This window comes from Gobio gobio (genome assembly GCF_949357685.1).
Source record: "Gobio gobio genome assembly, chromosome: 17".
In the NCBI taxonomy this organism is placed as follows: domain Eukaryota; kingdom Metazoa; phylum Chordata; class Actinopteri; order Cypriniformes; family Gobionidae; genus Gobio; species Gobio gobio.
In genome coordinates this window covers 31,526,317-31,549,701 of record NC_137110.1, presented here as the reverse complement: position 1 = coordinate 31,549,701, position 23,385 = coordinate 31,526,317, and the positions used below count along the sequence as shown (strand labels likewise).

General features: G+C 41.4%; 1 protein-coding gene across 2 annotated transcripts in view; it reads right to left on the bottom strand.

Annotated features, from left to right (window-relative positions):
- Positions 1 to 1,860: 1,860 nt before the first annotated feature.
- The window catches only part of LOC307140905 (putative ATP-dependent RNA helicase DDX5), a 91,329-nt gene continuing 69,804 nt past the window's right edge, over positions 1,861 to 23,385 (bottom strand). For both annotated transcript variants that reach the window (XM_079840695.1, XM_079840696.1), the window contains 3 exons: positions 4,378 to 4,437; positions 2,646 to 2,867; positions 1,861 to 2,559 (listed from right to left, as the gene is read on the bottom strand). In XM_079840695.1, coding sequence (XP_079696821.1) covers positions 2,159 to 2,559; positions 2,646 to 2,867; positions 4,378 to 4,437 — 683 coding nt within the window. In that variant the 3' untranslated portion in view covers positions 1,861 to 2,158. The remainder of the gene's footprint in view (positions 2,560 to 2,645; positions 2,868 to 4,377; positions 4,438 to 23,385) is intronic.

Genomic DNA, 23,385 nt, shown 5'->3' with positions numbered 1-23,385 from the left:
CCTCCATCTTTTATTCATTCACTCCCTCACTCGCTGATTATGGAACATGGCATTGACCTTCAGGCCTTGTTCATCAGCACAGTGAGACAAAAATGTTTCCATGTCCTCTTGCCACTGAAATATTAACAAAAAGTCATCCTTTTCTTCAGAGGATTCACCACCCAGGACCTTCCTGAGGGCATTTTGTTCGTCATCACTGTTCATCCTCAGAAAAGCAGGCTCTGTCACCTCCCCACAGAATAAATCTCTGTGATTGTGTACCCAGTACCACGCTGTATGAAGGTCTCTCACAATGGTTGGTTGTTGAACCTGGTGAACACAATAATGGCACATAAACTAATTGAACTATGTATCCAGCATGCATGCAACTGCTTGAAATATGACCACTTAAACCATTTACCATAGTGTCCTCTTCAACAACAACTCTTCTGCTGGGCGACAGTTTGGTGGTGGATTTGGCCACCCTAAAGACAGTTGCGATGCTTCTTCTGCCCAGTATGCAAATCTCTGTCCATGTCTTTGGAAAAAAAATTATATGCACATCGAATTCTGACCGGAAATAGTAGACCCTCCGGGAATCTTTGGAATACTCTTTTCAACATACTACGATTTGGGATATACTAATTCTTTTTTCGAATACTTTTTAGTACGGTTAGTATGCAAGGCTGAACTGACTACACTGTAATACGTAATAAGCAAAATATCTCTAAACTCTAAAAACTCTTATTATCTTCCTGTTTACTTCTGTGGTGATGAGATCTTTGTACCAGTCGCACTGAGACATTTCAAACAATATCCAACACATATAATACTGTATAGTGAGAATTGACATTTAAATCAAATAGATTTTGGGTGTATTTCAGGTGATCTCAGCAGGAGAGGGAGTAGGAGTTTGGGGGAAGTTTCAGGTGAAAGGAAATCGATGTGGATTAAAGCCATTCTCAAATGATTCACTCAGTGTGACGTTGTCTCGGATGAGAGTGATAACTGTATGAGTGGATTCAGATGTTAATCTCTTATTTTCTCAGATAGTCCTTGTTCCTCAGTCAGATAATTTGGTATAGCAAGCCTGTTCCAGTCTTTCAGAGTGCACATATAGATTATGTTTGCTGTAAGGTACAACAACTTATTTACTTTGTTAGGACATTAAGGTCCTTTGGAACAAACAAACAAAATATGTGCATGGTATAGATGTCTTTCTGTTCAACTCCAAGCTCGACTTGCTATACTGATATTCATTTGTTCTAAGATTGTGGGCAAAATGCTTGAGCCAAGTTCACAAGTTGTAAACAAAAAAACCTGTCCATGACAAGTAAACATATGTCTGACCCTTCCCATATTCTGTATGAGGAATATATTTTGTTCATCAGTTGGTAAAACCAGTAACTGGCAATAAACCAGAATTAGGGGTCCAAGTAGGCCTCAGGAAGAATGGAACGGACTAAATTGTTGCACTGCAGCTGGATGTGTGTTTACATACTTGTGTATCAAGTGGTGTCTACTGTAGTGTGTCTTATTTGATGTGGATGTGTACTGATGTGAATTAATGTGAGACAGTAAACGCTGCGGGATACAAGACCATTTTTGGAAAAAAATTCCAATAAAGTGAAAATTGAATTGAATAATATCTTCAACAGTATAGCTAAGGGCACTTTATTGTCCAAGTAAAACGGGTTAATTCAGGATATTTGGGACACACTAATATCCCCTTTTTAGGTTGCTGTGATCAGAAACTACCAATACAATGGAGTATTATCACCCTCTGTACTAAAGTTATAGAGTATATGTTTTACGTCACAACATACCCCTTTCAAACCTCTCACCACACCAAAAAAGAAAGAAAAAAAGGACACACCAAAATTCTCTTTGCCCTCTTTATTTGAAGATCCAAACATGACCCTCAAATCAGATTTCAAACTTTGTGTTAAAACAAACAATAAATCAAAGTGTGCACTACCTAGTAAAAATAAATTACTGAGGAATGTAACAAACTGTAAAACATGTGTGCACTATAATTGCTTTGACTAATAATATCAGGTAGATGAGGTAAAACATCCAGCTCTGCCATGAGCAAAATGGTACAAATGATAGTAATGTTTTAAACAAGACAAAGTCACTTCATTATCTGAAAGTGTCTAATATCAGCAGATGATGTTCTCTACTGGGGGAAAGAAGGGGGCATGGGGAATGGCACCATGGGATGTGGTGGCTGCTGGGGCAGTTGAGGAGGATTAAATGGGTACTGTTGGTGGTTTATCCCATTCTGGGCCGGAGCCAGATTACCCGGGAATGACTGGTTCTGGAAAGTTTGATTCCCAAATCCAACAACTGAGTTTGCAGTGTTGTAGCTGGTCTGTCCATTGCCACCATAGCTACTGCTGCTATTGTTACTTTTGTCATAGCCGTTGCCTCCATAGCACCCATTCTGCACCTTTGGTCCGCTACCATAACCCCTGTCACAATCCCTATCTCTGTAACCACTGAAATCTCTCCTACCCCCACTAGAATACCTATCGCGACGATCATCCTTATAGCCGCTGCGACCACCACGGGAACGACCTTTAAATTGAAGGGGGGGGGGGAGAAGGTAATTATGTAATTAATCTCAGGTTTCTAAAATGTTGTGTGTTAAGTAGCAGCCTCACCTCCTCTGTCCTCTGCCATCTGGATCAGTTTTGGGTTGATGGCCTGGTTTGCCTCTCGGAGGACAGAGATTAGGTCGTTGGCCTGTTTCATGTTGTTGGGAGTAAAGAAGGTGTAGGCTGTGCCTGTTTTTTGACTGCGGGCTGTTCTTCCAATACGATGAATATAGTCTTCAGATGAGTTAGGGTAGTCATAATTGATGACAAATTTGACATCTTCCACATCTGTAAAATGTTGCAGTGTGGCAAAAAGGAATGCAGCAAGATTTTGCACACCACAACAGCCAGAGCAAAACAAACAAACAAACAAAAAAAGTTAGGAATGAGTACATTAAACAACTGAATGAAATCTGGGCTGAAAAAGAAAGAAAAGTTAATGGATCAATTTAAACAGAAGTTTCTGACTCCAATGGAAGACTACTGTGAGAAGAGAGAAACGATGCACACTCCACTTAAAAAAGAAGAAGAAAATTAACCTAAATGTTTTCCACCCTCCCATTTTTTACAATAGATGTTTTAGTTTGTTGAGCAATGTCTTACCATTAAGGAATATGCATTCTCTAGTCCTTTCCCAATGCAGCAAACGCCCCACAAATTGTCATGTGACATCGAAGTGCTTCTAATGCAGTAGGGCCACAATGTGCAGTCGCCTCCTCATGTGCCGATTGAGGACTGTTGGGTTGGTTTTGGTTCTAAAGGTCCTTTCTCAGCAGCACACTCATTAGAAGCTTGCTAATAAAGGCCACACTGCAGAGTCCTGCCCAGAACCAATAGACCAGTGCTAATGGAAACCACAAAACTGAAGTTCAAAAACAAAGGCCTAGTGGTATCCAACCCATCTGCACAAGCTATCAAAGACCACTATCATCATATCCCTCATCACAGTCTCGTCTAGGCAAGATCTTCCCAGAAGCCAGTTTTCACTTGAGAAAATGTCTCTCGTTGGCAGGTCTCGACATGACTTTTAAAAAAATGCAGGCGAGGGAGGAACATCAAGCTTGGAAAATTTAGCGGAGCATTTTGTTCAAAATAAAGCTTTCTGCTCCACTGTCTACAGACGTCCCAGAGCTCCTCACATGTGCCAGTTGTCACCAATTGCGGTATGAAGAAAATAAACTAGCTTTCTCCATTTCATGAACACCAGTGATTTGTATAAAGAAAAAAAGCAACTAATCGGAAAAGCTTTTTTTGTTTACATTTTGCAAACACCCCATGCTTGGACAAGCTCAGAATCTGCCCAAATATCAAACAAATGTCTTGCCATTCAGTGTTTTTACAAAATGCATGCAAGGAAAAATGGTAAAACCAGAAATAAGGCTTTTTTTTACTATTATTTTGATAATTTGAGATGGAACATGGGTCGAGATGGAACTGGTGTACTTAAAAGGCATAAAATACATGGACAGAGAACAGAAGTATATATAAACGAGTTCAAACCAGGCTTAGCCACACTGCCTTATTGAAGATTACTGGCACACAGAGCTCAGCTTGGACACCGTCACCTCTCTATGCGACTGGGTGGCAGCCAGTCACCAAGTTCCAATACTCCTCCTTCCCACTCTGCTGGACTGGAGTTGTCATGCCTAGGCCCTGCCACAAAGACTCCACCTTTAGGTGAGAAAAACTCAGAATGCAAAAAGAAGTTAAAGAAAGCAAAGCACTTTCTTTAAAAGTGAAACTTTGTTGGCTTTTAAAAGGACACACAAAGAAAGATGTCAACTTGGAAGGTACTAACCTAATCCACGTGAGGCTACATCTGTTGCAATCAGGATGCAGGCCTTCCCGTACTTAAACTCTAGAAAAAAAAAAGAGAAAGAGGGAGGAAGAGAGAAAGGAACATTCAGAGGTCAAAGACAGATTTACTTGATATTCAGCAATTTTAGAAATGAAAGGGCTGATTTGTATGTTAACAGAATATAGAGTGTAGCATTCATTGGTGTTCATTACTATGGTACCAAGTTGATACCGAATTTGTGTAAAAAAAAAAATATTTAAAAAAAAATTCTATCAGCCAGGAAAGGCTCCAAACCATAAATTTTGCTGGGGTAGATTCTGGGTTGTAGCACTAGCTTAAACTACATGATTAATATAATTAATATACATTTATGATAAACCTGAAATGAGTCAAAGTCTTATGGTTTTGGAACAACATGAGGGAATCAAGATATTTCTTAATATTTGGTTTTTATAACAAATTATAGTTATGCCAAGCTATATAATAATAATATATACATATTAGGGCTGGGTATTGACACAAATTTCACAATTCAATTCAATTTCGATTAACAAGCTTGCGATTCGATATCGATTATTTTGGATATATACTGTATCAGGTACAATACATGGCAAATTTTCTCAAGGAAAACAAATCTCTTAAATTCTGTAAACTATGGGAGTCAGTTGTAGCCTACTACAGGGGTGCAAACTCATCAGGGGTGAAAAAGGTGACAAAAACATGAGCCTTTTTTATTATGTTTATGATAGTAAAGCTGCATTTGTTGGCAAAATAGTAGCCTAATGTTAGTAGTGAAAACAACACCAACAACTTTAAATCAAAACAAAAGCTGGCCACCTCAGGCTACTTAACAGTTCCAAGTAGGGCTGCAACAACTAATCGATAAAATCGATAATGAAAATCATCGATAACGATTCTCATTATCGATTAGTCGGGTCTGCTCTCTGTACGCGAAGCTTCCACCAGTCGCGCCAAATTACAGCACTGAATAACACATTTTTATGGACAAAATGTGCATCTAGAAATAGTGGAGGGGAAACAGAGTGAGCTGATGCAGGAAAGGTACGTGATTCAAGTGCCCAAAACATGAGAATTGTTTATTTTAAGCTTCAAGCGAATGCATTAGAGTTTAACAGACCCTGTCATGCTCTTTGACGATGTGTGTGTGCGTCTGTGTCCTCAGCGCAAAACCTTCATTTTATAGGTTATATCCACTGATCTATATAGAGAACAGTAGTTATATCCTCATCTGTAAATTTTACTAATTCACGCGAGCAGGGCCGGCCCAAGCACTTATGGGGCCCTAAGCAGAATTTTATTTGGGGGCCCCTCGGTGCCACCAATACGATGTTAGTAGTTGTAGCTGTGTTGCTTACATCATGTCTGGTTAATTGTAACAATAGCAAACCCATAAGAGTGATCAGGTGTTGATATTCAAAGCCTTACAGCACTACAGTTCAGACTGGGATATGTACTTTTTTTTATTTTTTAGGTAGTCTCTTATGCTGAATATGCTCACTTTCCCCCAGGACTCTTTGATGAATAGAATGTTCAAAAGAACAGCATTTCTCTGAAATAGAAAGCTTTCAAAAAATCCTAAAAACATTGTACACAACTGTTTTCAACACTGATACACTCTAAAAAATGCTGGGTTAAAAACAACACAAGTTGGGTTGAAAATGGACTAACCCAGCAATTGGGTTGTTTTAACACAGCGATTGGGTTGTTTTAAGCAAACATTTAACCCAACTGCTGGGTTAAAACGACCCATTCACTGGGTTAAAACAACGCAAATGCTGGGTTAAAAAAAAACATTCACTGGGTTAAAACAACCCAATTGCTGGGTTAGTCCATTTTCAACCCAACTTGGGTTGTTTTTAACCCAGCATTTTTTAGAGTGTAATCATAAATGTTTCTTGAGCTCAAATCATCATATTACAATGGTTTCTGAAGGATCATGTGACACTGAAAACTGGAATAATGATGATGAATTCAGCTTTTAACACAGGAATAAATCACACTTTACTATACATTCACATAGACAAGCTGTTTTACATTATAATAATATTTCACAATATTACAGTTTTACTGTAGCTATTTTTGATCAAATAAATGCATCCTTGGTGAGCAGAAGAGACTTCTTTTAAAAAAGAAATGTTGATTTCTTTCAAATATTAAACAGAGCTTTTATTTTGGCGGAAATAAACATTTATTTTTTTTACATTCCATTCGTCTGTGTAGAAACAACCTTTTTATTTTCTAAATAAAAACTTCCAAAATGTAGGCTACACAACTTATAATTCCAAGGGGACGATAGACTATAGCACTTGCAGAAAAGCATTTACTGAGAAACTGGAAGCTATGCTGTAGCCTACTCCAAAACATGCAGCACGTCAGACAAGATATTTGCACCAAACCACAGCGCTTTCTCAAATCATCCATTCATAAAAAGGTTACCGGGCAATAGACGAGTACGTTTTAGCGCCGATTTTCTTGCACTTTGGACTTTGAACCCTGGCTAACAAGCGAATAGTGTCCGAGCGATGGCGCCGCGAGCTCGTGCAGAGCTGTCAGAATCAATCCGTGCATTTATTAGAAAACGTAACATTTTGCAGTTTATTTAGTAATTGTTTAAGGCCATTTCGCGATTTCAATCATCATAACATTCAGCAAAAAGTTTTAATGTGCTCTTGGGGGCCCCCTGGTGGCCACGGGGGCCCTACGCAGCCGCTTAGTTCGCTTGTGCCTTGGGCCGGCTCTGCACGCGAGTATTTCCATTTTGCATGAAAGCGACAGAGAGGGAAACAATTTATATTCAGGCAAAAACATTCATTTAGCTGCAATATCTGCTCTAGGCGCTAAATTTAGTTCCCTTTCGAACGGTCAGTTCGTACTGCGTCGAAGACACCATGGGAATTTTCCTATTCTCGAATATACTGAAGTAATTTGTAAAATCACGCAGTGCTACTGCCCAGTCAAAACAGTGTCGAGACATCTTGCACGCTATTGGCTGGCCAGTGGGAACTGCATGAACCAATGGCAGAACAGCGTAATCTGAGCGAACCAATGGGCACAAAGCCCGCGAAGCTGAGCGCAAGAGGCCGCGAAAGGGGCATATAAAATACGCTGTAACTGTCAAAAACGTCAGATTAATCTCCTTCAGCGACGATCTACGGTCCTCGCTGATAAACTCGAACTACACCACCTTCACCGTGAATTGACGAGCCTGCAGCGGAGTAGCGAGCTAGCCAGCCCAGAGTCCTGCGAGAGTCAGCGGCCTGCTGTATTTCAGCGCGCCAGCGATCCCGCGAGCTGTCACGCCATTCCCCTGCGCTCTTTGGTGAAACACTATGGTGTATCCTTTCTGTACAATGCTGAGAAAAACATATCGCTTGTGTGGCATGTGCAGTACTTACCTGCACTAGGAGGATAACCACGACGGGTGCGTTATCTGTCTAGGCAAGGCCCACGCGGATCCGGCTGCTCTCACTGCGAGGGTATGCCCATTTCCTCCCTCCGTTTCCGGATAGCACTCTTTTCAGAGCGCGACCCCGGCCCTTGCGCTCTCCCTTTCCCCTTTCCGTCCGAGCCTCGGCGGGATAGAATGGCGGAACAAGTGGGCTGAGTATACCAAGGCTAGCGAGTTCACGACGGCCCAGTGCCCGCGCGCCTCGTCTTCGCCTCAGAGAGACGTTTCCCCTGTGACGTTCTCTTGATCGGACCTGCTCCCTCCGCTCGACGCCGAGGGCCTGGTCTCATTCGGCGGCAATGAGGAAGACGAATCCGCACGATTACCAACGTCTCGCTCTTCCTTTTCTCTCACTTAGGCCGCGCTAAGAAGCGCCCCGGACAGAGAATGCCAGAGTGGACGAGCGAACTAATGCCGGAGCTTCCCGCATTACTCGCTCTCAGACTGCTGGAGATATTGAGAGCACGGCTTACGTTACAGACTGCAGCTCAAGCTTTCTACAGCAGCAGCGCACGCGCGCTCACTGTTGAGAGCGCGACTTACGTCATTGCTACCTCGAGAACCTCCCAGTGAGTGTCTTGAGCACCATCAGTGAAGCTAGAGCTCCGTCTACTAGACATCTCTATGCCCTTAAATGGTCAGTGTTCTCTGACTGGTGTTCAGTCAGGAACTATAACCCAGTGTCATGCGAGATATCACAGATTCTCGTTTTTCTACAAGAGATGTTGAATGCAGGACACACTCCATCCACACTCAAAGTCTACACGGCAGCTATCGCTGCATCTCATACGCCTATAGCTGGCCAATCAGTAGGCAGACACGACATGGTCATAAAATTCTTAAAAGTAGCCAGGAGGCTTAACCCCCCTCACCCTCCTACGGTGCCATCCTGGGACCTTCATTGGTCCTAACAGCACTAAAAAGACCTCCCTTCGAGCCGTTGCAGACGGCTGAATTAAAGACGTTTTCGCTGAAAACTGCCCTGCTATTAGCACTAGGCATCTGTTAAGCGTGTCGGTGACATTCAAGCGTTATCTGTGAATGCATCATGTTTAGAATTGGCTCAGGCGATTCTAAAGTCATCCTCAAACCAGGCATGGTTGTGTACCTAAAGTGCTTTCAACACCGTTCAAAGCACAGGTAATCACTCTCTCTGCCCTCCCCCTTCGGAGGATGAGAGACAGTTACACCTGCTCTGCCATGTTAGGGCGCTTAGAGCATATATTGAGCGGTCCTCCCACTTTAGACAGTCGGAGCAGCTCTTTGTAAGTTTTGGTGACCGAACTAAGGGACTTCCAGTCACCAAACAAAGCCTAGCCAGATGGCTAGTGGACGTGATAGCGTTTGCATATGACACTATGGACCTCCAATGCCCCATAGGTGTCAAAGTGTGTACATATATATTATATATATAAATGATGTGTCAGTAACTCTAGTCTTGAGCCTTTCTAATAAGTGTCACTGCGCTTATCATAGCACGGCGGGATTTACAGGTTCCCATGGCGTCTTCGACGCAGTACGAACTAACCGTTCGAAAGGGAACGTGCTCGGTTACTTAACGTAACCTCGGTTCCCTGAGATAAGGGAAGGAGTACTGCGTAGATGGCCATGCTATGGCGCTGACTCGGGTGATCGTCGCTTCAGTCAATTTAACTTGACGTTTTTGACAGTTACAGCGTATTTTATATGCCCCTTTCGTGGGCTCTTGCGCTCAGCTTCGCGGGCTTTGTGCCCATTGGTTGCTCAGATTACACTGTTATGCCATTGGTTCATGCAGTTCCCACTGGCCAGTCCAATAGCGTGCGAGATGTCTCGACACTGTTTGTGACTGGGCAGTAGCACTGCGTGATTTACAAATTACTTCAGTATATTCGAGAATAGGAAAATTCCCATGGCATCTTCGACGCAGTACTCCTTCCCTATCTCAGGGAACTGAGGTTACATTAAGTAACCGAGTACGTTTTAAAAGCCAACATGTAATTCAAGTATTTTATGAGAGTAGGAACTGTAAAATGATAACAGCGTGTAATTGAATATACATTTAAGAAGTTTCTACAGGATAAAGAATGACAGTAACAGGTATTGTGTCCATAGAGAGAGGAGAGAGAGAGAGAGAGATAGAGAGAGAGAGAGAGAGAGAGAGAGAGAGAGAGAGAGGAGAGAGAGAGAGAGAGAGAGAGAGAGAGAGAGAGAGAGAGAGAGAGAGAGAGAGAGAGAGAGAGAGAGAGAGAGAGAGAGAGAGAGAGAGAGAGAGAGAGAGAGAGAGAGACGGACAAGGCGGCGGACTGAGTTTAATTTAATCAAAGGACTTTATATAAGTAGGCTATTTAAGACTTACAGGACAGGTATAACTTGATTTGGCTTTCCTGAAAGCAGAAATATTGTACTGCTACCACAATTAAATATCCTCCTATTTATTTTAGTTTGTCCATTTTCTTTTCTTACCCCCCAAAAATATTTAGATTGCATTTTTTATGAAAAAATATTTTTACCAAGATAGATTGCCCCCTTTTGCATATTAGTAGCAGTATTTGATTGGGGAAAAGTGTACCGTGTACTTTTTTCGTTCATTCGATTTTCCTTATAGAAACGGTATTAAAAAACAAAAACGACTCCTTTTTCGTTTTTTTTTAAACAAAACGAAAAACAAGAATTCAGCTTTATTTTTCGTTTTTCGTTCAGAGGTGGAAATTAATAAACGGCTTGAATATTCAATTTCTAGACGTGGGCGGTAATTAAATGCCCCTTTCTGCTGATTGGTCAGCCGAAGATCAAATGTTCCATCATTAGTTCTTCCTCAGTACCGCACAGCAGAATAATAGTCCTGCGCTTCTACGGATTTTTTACGTGTTTATTGCAGCTACATTTCATCTTTTATTCATAAAACAATCCGATTAACGAATGGCTCGACACAACCCGTCCCGGGGCACAGTCTAGACAGGGCTTTCTCCTGTGTAGATATAAATTCACATACACTTCGCATCAGCTGGGTCTGGCAGGATATATGATGGCTGTCATAGCCTATACCCATGGTTGCCCAGTAAAAATAAATAAATAAAGACAATTAATTAGTTGTAAATTAAATAAACACTAATAAAAATAAATAGATTAAGATATAAATTAATATTATCAATAGTTGTAAATTAAATATTTTAAACTTTAGACTTGGGTATTGGGCCTATTCACGCAAGAACTGTCATTCTGACTAACTGAAAACCGGAGAACACCGTTCACACAGTTTCAATAGCCTAAATTGCAATGGGTTAATTAGACTGAATTAACTAATAAGCAGATAAACGCCAACAGTCAAGCGCAGACCAGTAGGCCTATTGAAGTGTTCAGGAGATATGCAGCAGTTATAGCTACCTTTTGGTTTTGAGTTTACTTAATTAATAGTGAGAATTAATTGATGTCAAACAAAACGGCGCGTGTTATTTTCTCTAATAAGTAAACTTCCAAAGCACATCATGTGCGTTCTCTCCGCGCTGTCCTGTGTCCCGCAGCTTCACGCAGATTGTGAGAGTTGGCCATCCAAACAAAACGGGCCAAATATGTATCTAAAAACAATTATTCAGGCCAAAATTAATGTGGTGGGGCAATGAACACAATGTTTTTTGTATGTGTGTCTGTGTGCACAAAATTTTCAAAAATATTCATTGCCTCCATCCTATGATTTTTATAATCGACCATCGCTATTTGCCAGAAAATAAGTCGCACCTGAGTGTCATGTTGAGAGACGCAACGCGTCACATCGTTATTAAAACTGCATTTTATTATTAGCCTACATTCAGAATTAGTATTAAATACAGGTAATAAAATACAACAACACTGGGTTATGTGCGTTCAACTTGCCCAACAGATCAATTGCAACCATTGTACAAAAGACCAAGCAGAATATTTTGTTTTTATTGAACATTATTACTGAAGTTTTATTTTGATAATATAGCCTATGCTTGAGTCGCCGGCGACAACGTGATTTTTTTTTTCCTCAGCAGAGGAAATAAATGTATCATCATACTGATGATAGGACATCATAATCATCATCCTAAAATGTATACTTTTATTTGTGCACATTAAAAATGACTACAATATGTCATGCCTTTGAAAAATAAAGAAAACACTTCTGGCGCACACCATAACATTAACCAAAATACAACGAATACTTGACCAACCTACTTTTAAAAGTTTAGATTATTTTACGTTAAATGAATAAATCACTGCATGTTTCATGATAATCTATATTTTAATTGTTATTGCATACTCTGAATTGTACCACAATGTCTTATTTCTGTTTTGTACTTTGTAATTGAACTAATAATAAAAAAAAATATTCTGAACGAAAAATAAAGCTGAATTCTTGTTTTTCGTTTTGTTTAAAAAAATGAAAAAGGAGTCTTTTTTTGTTTTTTAATACTGTTTCAAAGGAAAATTGAATGAACGAAAAAGTACACGGTACACTTTTCCCCAATCAATTTTTTTATTTTATTTAAACCTCATATTTTTAATCTTTTAAATGAATCCATAATTGAGATTTAAATCTGAGTTTAAAGTTATGGAGCAACATGATTAAAGTTAATCCATCTTAAATATAAATTAAATCCATGTTCAAAATGATGGTTTAAATGTAAACCTGCTTATTTTTAAACAAGGTTTAAAGTTTTGTGCAATACGATTATTAGATAAACCTTGATTTAATCTAGATTTAAGAGTAATTGTTGGTAACCCACCCTATAAGTCTTTTAAAAAATAATTTAAATGGATAATATGTGTACATCCTGTGTACCTAATTACTGTTTGTCTGATGAGTGTCCAATCTCTAACTGATTTCCCCACACAAATGTTAATGCTTTGATGTTAAAGCTAGAATGTCACTAATGTGTTTATTCACAAAAAGGCATGATTTTTATTTTTATATATATTATAGCAATTTTATTTTTTATCTAGGCTACATTTTCCATACCAACAAAGAAACAAAAAAAAGGACAAAATAAATAAGCTGATCTGTAGCATGTTAAATGGTGGTAGCCTAGTCCAGTGGTTTTCAAAGTGGGGGGGTCGCGGCAAGTTGGAAGAAAAAAGCAAAAAAAAGCACAAAAAAAAATTAAAAATTATATATAAATATTTATATTATTATGAGTATTTTTATGAAATAGCATTATAATAATTTGTTGATATCTGAACATTAAACTTTTAATGCTAATCTTTCTGATTGGCTGGGTACATCACGTTATCTGTCAGTGTTGCCTTGGTAACAACCGCCAGTGCTCAGTGTTTAAGCTATTAATTAAACGTTAATAAGCTGGCTAGCTCTATGTCAAAACTTTATCAAAATGGATCGATTTTTAAAAAGGAAAAAACCTGACGAGCCAGCTATCGAAACCTCAGATAAAAAAAATCAGAAAACAAACTTCTGGCCGAGTAAGACCCGTAGGTATTAGGCAGCGTACATAAAGTATGGATTTACCTGCGTCACGAAAAATGGACACGAGTGCCCCAAATGCGTTCTTTGCTCCGAGATCCTCTCCAACGAATGCTTAAAACCATCAAAACTTCAACGTCACCTGAACCAGAAGCATCCAGCAGAGGCCGAAAAACCAATAGACTTTTTTAAAAGAAAGGAAGAACATTTGAACAGGCAGTCAGCAACATTCGTGCGGCAAGCTACCGTTCCTGAGAGAGCATTGAGGGCATCATTTTTGGCCTCCTTTCACATTGCGCGAGCTAAGAAGCCGCACACAATTGGGGAAGATTTGATACTACCAGCTACCAAAGACATTGTTAAAGAGTTACTGGGTGAGGATGCTGCCAAGAAAATTGACGCTGTACCACTCTCTGATAATACTGTGAGCAGACGTATTGGAGACATGGCTGAGGATGTGTCTGCTCAACTGCTGGACCAGGTGAGAGCTAGCGAATGTTTTGCACTGCAGCTTGATGAAAGTACGGATGTGGCTAACGCTGCCGAGTTACTTGTGTATATACGATTCATTTCCAAAGAAATGTTCGTTGAGGAATTACTGTTTTGTAAAGAACTTGAAAGCAGAACCACCGGGAAAGAGATTTTTCAAGTGGTGGACGAATATATTGATTCAAATGGACTTGACTGGAATCGTTGCGTGGGTGTGTGTACTGACGGGGCCGCGGCTATGACTGGGAAGAACAGTGGGGTGACGGCTCTCATCAAACAGAAGGCCCCGAATGCGGCGTTCACGCACTGTATGCTCCATCGAGAAGCTCTGGTGGCTAAACGGTTGGATGATGAGCTTAATCTGGTACTACAGGACATAATACACGTAGTAAACTTCATTAAAGCACGCCCCTTAAAACACAGACTGTTTGCTCTTCTGTGTAAAGAAATGGGAGCCCGTTTTGATGGATTGCTGCTTCACTCAAACGTACGCTGGCTTTCACGGGGGGCAGTTTTGAACCGCGTGTATGAGTTGCGGAGGGAGATTGCAGAGTTTCTCTTGTCTGAAAAACATCAGCTGGCCGACCGTTTTAAAAATGCAGCCTGGATTCTCAAACTTGCATATATGGCTGACATTTTTTGTCATCTGAATGTGCTTAACCAAAGCATGCAAGGGCGTGACACATACATAGTCCATATGCAAGACAAAGTGCGTGCTTTTTCTCTGAAGATTACGCTGTGGTCAAGCAAGCTCAAGGAGGGAATTACAGAAATGTTCCCACTATTACACCAAGAGCTGCTGTCATCTGGGGGTGAGTTGGACACCATTTCTCCGCTGATACAATCCCACCTGGAGCACCTCCAGGGATATTTCAGAGAATATTTCCCTGACCTTGACAGCACCCAACTAAACTGGGTAAGAAACCCATTTGCCCCTGATGTAGGCTCTTGTCTGGACTTAAAATCACAGGAGGAGCTGATTGAGATGACTTCTTCCTGGGACTTAAAAATGAAGTTTGAGTCTCTTTCCCTCTCTAACTACTGGATGTATGTAAGAAAAGACTTCCCCATCCTAGCTGAGAGTGCTCTGAAATGCCTTCTTCCTTTTGCAACCACTTATTTGTGTGAGTCTGGCTTTTCAGCTTTAAAAGTACTTAAAACAAAACACAGAGCACGTCTAAATGTGGAGAGTGACATGCGTGTTGCACTGACAGACATAAAGCCCAGACTTGACAAACTGTGTAGGAGCCACCAGGCCCACCCATCCCATTAATTCTCTCACACTCACACTCACACTCACACTCACACACCCTCTCTTTAAGATTTTTCTTTTTACATTTACTGACACACACAGATACAATGTTAAATGTTGAAATTACTGTACCAAATTTGAAGATATTGAAATTACTTTACCATATATGAAGATCTGACATACAAATGTTATTATTGCAACACTAATAAAGTTCAATGGATGTTCAACTAGGTGTTTTATTTATTTATTTACATTTGGTGTAGTTTTGTTGATGGGTTCAATAACAACGTGCAAAAGGGGGGCCTTGGCCAGAACCTGGTGGAATTTGGGGGGCCTTGTCATGGAAAAGTTTGGGAACCCCTGGCCTAGTCTATGAATGGGACACCCCTCTAAGCTCACAGAAATGGTTAGACCCAAGTCTTCAGCAGCCAATGACACTGACCCGTTCAAACTGAATTTTAACGCGTATTTTACGTGTTAAATACGCGTGAAATACGCGCTGATTCGTCACACGTATTTAACACGTATTTCACGCGTATTTAACACGTGAAATACGTGTTACGTAAAATACGTGTTAAATACCTGTTCAAATTCACGTGTTTTTGGCCCTCTTGGCTTTCCATAGTTAGACCAGCACGTTATTAGAACCATAGATATTAGAACGTCTCGCAGAGAACGCGCCTGGCTTGTGCACCTTAACACGAGCGCGGTCGCGTGTCTGCTGAAGTGAGCGGTGGTTTTTAACAGGTTATTTTACTCTCAAACAATCTTAGACAAGCTGTCCATGATAATTGTTTGCTGTATCCGCATGGCTGTATTTTTTTCCTCTCTTTTTACCATTCTGATTGTTGTTTCATGCATCAAATATATTAATAAAACGATGTGTAGTCCATCTGGATGGTGATGGGTGTTATTTATAACAATAGTATAATAATAATAATTTATGTTCCCAAAAATAACTCTGGTGATGTATAAACCCATCTTTCACATCTAAGCATGTTGGTCTGATGTGAACAGGTGCTGGTGGTGTGATGGAGATAATAGGCTGTGGCATCATTTAAAAGCCACAGCCTAGAATTGTTGCTGGCCATGTCCATACCTTTATGACCTCTGATGTTTCGGTCTCACTCCCGCAAAAATATAGGCTATGTTAACTTCTCCCGGCCGCAACATTCACGTTTTGTCCCGCTCCTGCCCACATAAACGTAGGCTATTATTTTCTGTATGTCCATGAAAAATCCATGAAATTGTTTCAAGTTACTAGCCTACACATTCCCACATAAACGCTCCCGATAAAATACTTGTTATTAAAGCATCAATTTTCACAAACTACTTTTAACAGAAAAGCAATAGGCTGCCGCGTGCATATAGTTTGGCATGAATGCGTGTAATGGAGCCCTGCCCGGGCCTTAAATTTAGGCCTAGCCCGGCCCGTGTCCGTCAGTTTATTAAAATTCTTGGCTCAAGTCTGACTGGAGCCTGTGTTTTTTTGTTTGTTTATCGTTACTATTACACATATGTTGCAGCCATTAAAATGGTTCAGCTTTGTTTTTAATGTCAAAGTAGTTGTATTTCATTTCGTTTAGTTTAGTTTCTTAAGTAAATTTTGAAAAATGTTTGGAGCAGTTTTTATTTGTTAAATTAAGTTTTTTTTTTTTTAAGTGACGACCAAGCGGCCAGTGGCCGACAGTGAGTTAACTCAACGCTTTAGCCTCTCAAATCAACACTTGTCTTGCCTATAATAAAATCCATATAAAACACTTCAAGCATCACAATGTTAGTTTAAACGTTTAGCCTACTATCACCACGACAGTAAAAAGGCATTTTTGACAAACTGAGGCAGGCTGATGCTGCTAGCAACGGCGCTTGCAACACAATCTAAAAAACAGGAATGCACGAGTAACGGCTGAGCTCAGTATTTTGACTGAATAATACGGTTTCTTTCTCGCAAAACTTTCCATTCATGGCACACGTCTCACTGTATCATTGCGTGATACTTTTGTATCATTTTTGTAGGCTAATGTTTTAGCCTGGTCGCTATTCACTGCCATTAGGCTATATGGAGGAGCGCGTTTTAAAATTTCTGCTTTTGAGGTCCGAAAAAGATAGAAGCATATAGGCCTAGGGAAAAATATATCTAAATTACGGCACATGCTCTCAATGCAAAATGTTGAACAGTTAGTTCATGCGTTCAGGACCTCAAGGCTAAATAGAATACTCTCTAACACTTGATGGCTGCTCTGTCAAGTCCTCGTCGTCAGTGAGGAACCTGGGTGTGCTCTTTGATACCAATCTTTCGTTTGAAAGCCACGTTTCTAGCATCTTAAAAATATATCTAAATTACGGCACATGCTCTCAATGCAAAATGCTGAACAGCTAGTTCATGCGTTCATGACCTCAAGGCTAGATTATTGTAATGCTCTACTGGGTGGTTGCCCTGCTCGCTTAATAAATAAACTCCAGCTGGTCCAAAACGCAGCAGCTCGAGTTCTTACCAGAACCAGGAAGTATGACCATATTAACATGAAATGATTGTTAGGCTGCATTAACTAGGTCAGCTGGAAACGGGAACACTTCCCATAACACCTGATGTACTCGTTACATCATCAGAAGAATGGCATCTACGCTAATGATAGTCTCTCTGTTTTATCTAGAGGTTTACTGCAGTCAGCCGGATCTGGGCCGTATCCAGTTCAGATGGTGGACCTGCGCCCAGAGAAGACCAACACAGGACCCAGAAGTGTCTGCAGAGACCATGATTAGACTCCCCTGCAACTGCCTTATCGACACGGCATCTCAATAAACCCATCTCCGGCGTGTTGACTCCGATCATTCGAATATTACAATTAAATAATACTTAAATCGATATGTCATCCTCAATAAACCCGTCTCCAGCGTGTTGCCTCCGATCATTCGAATATTGCACTTTAATAATTATTTAATCAACATCGTCCTCAATACATCGCCCTCATCCTCCGGGAAGAGCAGAGGGGGCGGATTGTGCATTTATATTAACAAAGCTTGGTGCACAAACTCTGCTATTGTTGGGAGTCATTGTTCAGCTAACCTGGAGTTTCTCATGGTTAAATGTAGACCGTTTTATCTACCCCGGGAGTTCACCTCCACCATTATCACAGCAGCCTATATTCCACCTGATGCTGATGCCAAGCTTGCTATGAAAGAACTTCACGCAGCCATCAGTAAACAACAGACTGATCACCCGGAAGCTGCGTTTATTGTTGCAGGTGACTTTAATCACTCAAACTTAAAGTCAGTGCTACCCAAGTTTCACCAGCATGTTTCCTGCCACACCAGAGGAAACAAAACCTTAGACCATGTTTACACAAACATGGCCGGAGCTTACGTTGCAACACCCCTCCCCCACCTGGGACAGTCAGACCACCTCTCTTTGTTTCTCAGACCCAAATATTCACCCCTCATCAACCGTGTGAAGCCATCAGTAAAGACCATCAAGGTGTGGCCTGCGGGGGCAGACTCCACACTCCAGGAAAGGTTTCTAAACACAGACTGGAGTATGTTTGCTTCTCAAGCCACCAGTGGCGCTCACACGGACATTGACTCCTACACCTCCTCAGTATTGGATCATATCAATACCACCATCGACAGTGTTACAACCCAGAAACTGATCACCACATACCCAAATCAGAAGCCTTGGATGAACAGGGAAGTACGACTCCTGTTGAAGTCACGCAACACTGCCTTCAGATCAGGAGATGCACAAGCCTACAGCGCATCCAGGGCAAACCTGAAGAGGGGCATCAAAAAGGCCAAGCACTGCTACAAGCTTAAGATTGAGGGTCACTTTTCCAACTCTGACCCTCGACGCATGTGGCAGGGCATCCAGGCCATCAGTGACTACAAACCCCCCCACTCCACCCCCGCAGCCACTGATGTCAACTTCCTGAATGAGCTAAATTACTTTTATGCTCGTTTTGAAAGAGACAACAGAGAAACTGCCACCAAGCTCAAACCCTCAGCTGACCACCCACCAATCACACTCTCCTCCACAGATGTCTGCAAGTCACTGAGCCGGATCAGCGCGCACAAGGCTGCTGGACCAGACAACATCCCTGGACGTGTGCTCAGGGCATGTGCGGAGCAGCTCGCTGGGGTTTTTAGACATTTTCAACCTGTCTCTCGCCCAAGCAGCTGTACCATCATGCTTTAAACGCACTTCCATTGTGCCAGTGCCGAAACACTCCAGCCCGAGGTGCCCTAATGACTACCGCCCTGTAGCACTCACACCCATCATTATGAAGTGCTTTGAGCGGCTGGTCCTGGAACACCTAAAAGACTCTATACCATCCACATTGGACTCACACCAGTTTGCCTACCGCAGCAATAGGAGCACAGAGGATGCCGTTTCCATGGCACTGCACCATGTGCTCACCCATCTGGACAGTAAAAACACTTATGCACGCATGCTGTTTGTTGACTTCAGCTCAGCATTCAACACTGTCATCCCATCCAAGTTAATTGCCAAACTTGGAGACCTGGGCATCAACACTTCAATGTGTAACTGGATTTTGGACTTCCTAACTGACAGACCCCAGAATGTTCGATCAGGATCCACCTGCTCCACGTCCATCACACTCAACACTGGTGTACCACAGGGCTGTGTGCTAAGTCCGTTTCTCTACTCCCTCTTCACCTCCGACTGCAAGCCTGTGTATGGAACTAATTCCATCGTCAAGTTTGCGGACGACACTACGGTGATTGGTCTCATCAGCAACAACGATGAGACTACCTACAGGGAAGAGATCCAGCACCTGGCCACATGGTGCGCTGATAATAACCTGCTCCTCAACACCACCAAAACGAAGGAGCTCATTGTGGACTTCAGGAAGGAGTCAAGAGGCACACACGACACCATCCACATCAATGGAATGGCTGTTGAGCGTGTCTCCAGTTTCAAGTTCCTGGGGACCCACATCTCGGCGGACATGTCGTGGACGACCAACACCTCCAGCCTGGTCAAGAAGGCTCACCAGCGCCTCTTCTTCCTGAGGACACTGAGGAAGAATCAGCTCTCCTCGGCTATCCTGGTGAACTTCTACCGCTGCGCAATAGAAAGCATCCTGACCAACTGTGTGGCAGTGTGGTATGGGAGCTGCTCTGTTGCGGAGCGCAAGGCACTGCAGCGGGTGGTGAAAACTGCCCAGCGCATCACAGGGACTCCACTGCCTGCCATCGAACACATCCAGAGGAAACGCTGCCTGCATCGAGCTCGCAGCATCCTCAAGGACTCCTCTCACCCAGCCCACAGACTGTTTTCTCTCCTGCCCTCCGGCAGGCGTTTCAGGATCCACCGGACCAGGACCAGCAGACTTAAGAACAGTTTTTTCCCCAGAGCTGTCTCTTTACTGAACTCAAACCCCCGTTGATCCACTTCCCTCATAAACTGCGAACTCTCCTACCTCACATCTGCCTTCACTTTGTTATTTGCACTACCGACTGTTTATTACAGTAACAACTGTTTACTTATGCATTCTGCACCACCATACCGTAACTGGATTATGCTCATCTGCACTGCCGACTGTATTTACAGTAACAATGTTTACATTTGCATTTTGCACCGTACTTCTAACTGTAATATGCAACCACTTTCCACTGCACTTTTACACTTTCTTTCAGATAGCTCTGTCCATAATTTATTGTACTAACTTAATCCACTGCTATATTCCTCATATTAGCCTAACATATTATTGTATACCTCTAACTGTAAAATTCTGTTCAAAGTAATAGCCGTCTGTATATTTATTCATAGTACATAGTCACCTGTAAATTCTGTTTATAGTAATAGCCATCTGTATATTATATTCATAGTACATATTCACCTGTAAATTCTGTTTATAGTAATAGCCATCTGTATATTATATTCTAGTACATATTCACCTGTAAATTCTGTTTATAGTAATAGCCATCTGTATATTTATTCACTGTATATATTCATCTGTAAATTCAGTTCTGCTTATAGTAATAACCATCTCTCTACTTATACATATTTATATATATTCAGAACATTTTTATGTCCTGCACTTACGCAACCATTGTATATCCTGCACTTGCTGCTATTGCACTTCTGGTTAGACCTAAACTGCATTTCGTTGCCTTGTACTTGTACTTGTGTAATGACAATAAAGTTGAATCTAATCTAATCTAATCTAATCTAATAAACCCGTCTCCAGCATGTTGCCTCCGGTCCCTCAAATATTCCGATCTATTATGACCTCTGACCTGTAAAGCTGCCAGAATAATAATAATTATAATAATACGCTGTTTGTTAATTGGCCAGAGGAGAACTGGCACCCCGACTGAGCCTGGTTTCTCCCAAGGTTTATTTTTCTCCATTAGGTCACCTAATGGGGTTTTGGTTTCCTTGCCACTGTTGCCTCTGGCTTGGCGTGCTCAGTTGGGGACACTACATTTTTCAACTAAACATCTAAATAAATTTAATTAATAAATTAAATTAACCATATAAACTACATTACTGATCTAATTATTGATTTAAAGCCCACACTGTCACTGTATGATAATTGAAATGAACTGATAACATCAGCGTTTTCTCCAGAATGGCTATACAGCTGAATAAAATTATGCTGCATTATTTTCCTGTTTAACACTGTAAAACTGCTTTGAAACAATCTACATTGTTAAAAGCGCTATATAAATAAAGTTGACTTGACTAGGGCATTGGAAGTTGGAACAGCAGGGTGAGTAAAAGGTGGCTTTATTTTCATTTCAGGGTGAAGTGAGCGGCGGTTTACAACAGGTTACTTTACTCTCAAATAAATTTAGACAAGCTTGCTGTATCAGTATGGCTGTATTTTTTCTCTCTTTTTACCATTCTTATTGTTGTTTAATGCATCAATTATATTAATTAAACGATGTGTAGTCTGGATGGTGATGGCGTTATTTATACATAATAGGCCTAATAATAATAATTTTTATTCCCAAAAATATTTATGAACATTTTTGTTGGAGAGGTTTTGGACTGTAAGGTTCTGATTGGCTAATGGATGAGTAAACCCCCCTGGGTTCCGGTCAGAGCACCAATAATGAAGAGACAGGTGATCAGCTTAACACTGTGTATTGGAGGTAGATAGATGGACCACAGATGAATATTCAATGATGTACATAGTCTGGAAAATAAGTACAATAAAGATAATGAATAAACAAAAACATAAACAATAATAAGCGTTCACTTTTACATAATGGAAAATAAGTATTCCTGAATCACATCAGTGACATTTCTTCACTAAATATCCAGTTAAATAAACAGAAACAAGGTATCTTTACAGGAAATGCAAAAGCGATCATTTGCCATGAACAACATACAGTGACCATATATGGATATCCTGTTGGCGCATATCTGAATAACACAGAATGATCGCTACAGGACATATCTGGGCATGCACGGATACATATAACACTGTTCAAATCACTATTAATATAAATATAAGCGAATAAGCTTACTTTGAGATCAGTAACTAACATCCTGATTTGACATCACGCCGATCACACACACACACACAGCAGACAGCGGCAACTCAACTAACGATGCTGTTCACTGGTGGAATATTACTGCAACTTCAGTGTCATAATAAAAGTCCCAACTGAATGAGCCTTTAATACAGCCGCCCCCAAAGATGTGGAGCATCTTTGCTTCTATGAAAGGTGACAGAACTAATCAGGGCTGGGAGCATTAGGTCCATCTTTTGGTAAGGCCGGCAGGATGACCAGGCGGGCTACTGGTCTAGTGTAAACTTGGCCCTTTATCTCCACATCAGCGGACCGGATATGACCATCCAGGCTTAGGTGGGTCTTGATGACTTGTCCCACAGGCCAAATGGTCCGAGGAAGTTGGGGATCTACCATCAGAACAAATGTTTTCTCCTTCAAGTCAGGTGGAGAGGCTTGACATTTCTGCCGAGTTTGAAGGCTAGGAAGATAGTCCCTTATGAACCTGGCCCAGAATCGGTCCGCTAAGACCTGGGAATGTCTCCAGGGCCGACGACTCAACATCTCTGATTCGGGGTAAATTACTTGAGGCAGAGATCCATCTGGCCGCCCCATGAGGAGACTATTTGGCGTCACCGGGTCAGGGTCTGCGGCTTCTTCTCTCTCTCCCGACAGAACGGTGTTTTCGTGTTTTCTATCTTGTGAGTCAGTGTTTTTTTACGACCTCGTCGCGTCTATCGGTTCTACAATGAGCATACAGTCGTTTCTGCTCAACATCAGCAGAGTAACATCTTTAGAGATAAACCTTACACACGCCGAGGCTCGGGCTGCACTGTCTGGTCGGCCTCCAACATCCCCGACCCACAGTACTGCATCTGGCCCACAGCGGAGGCACCA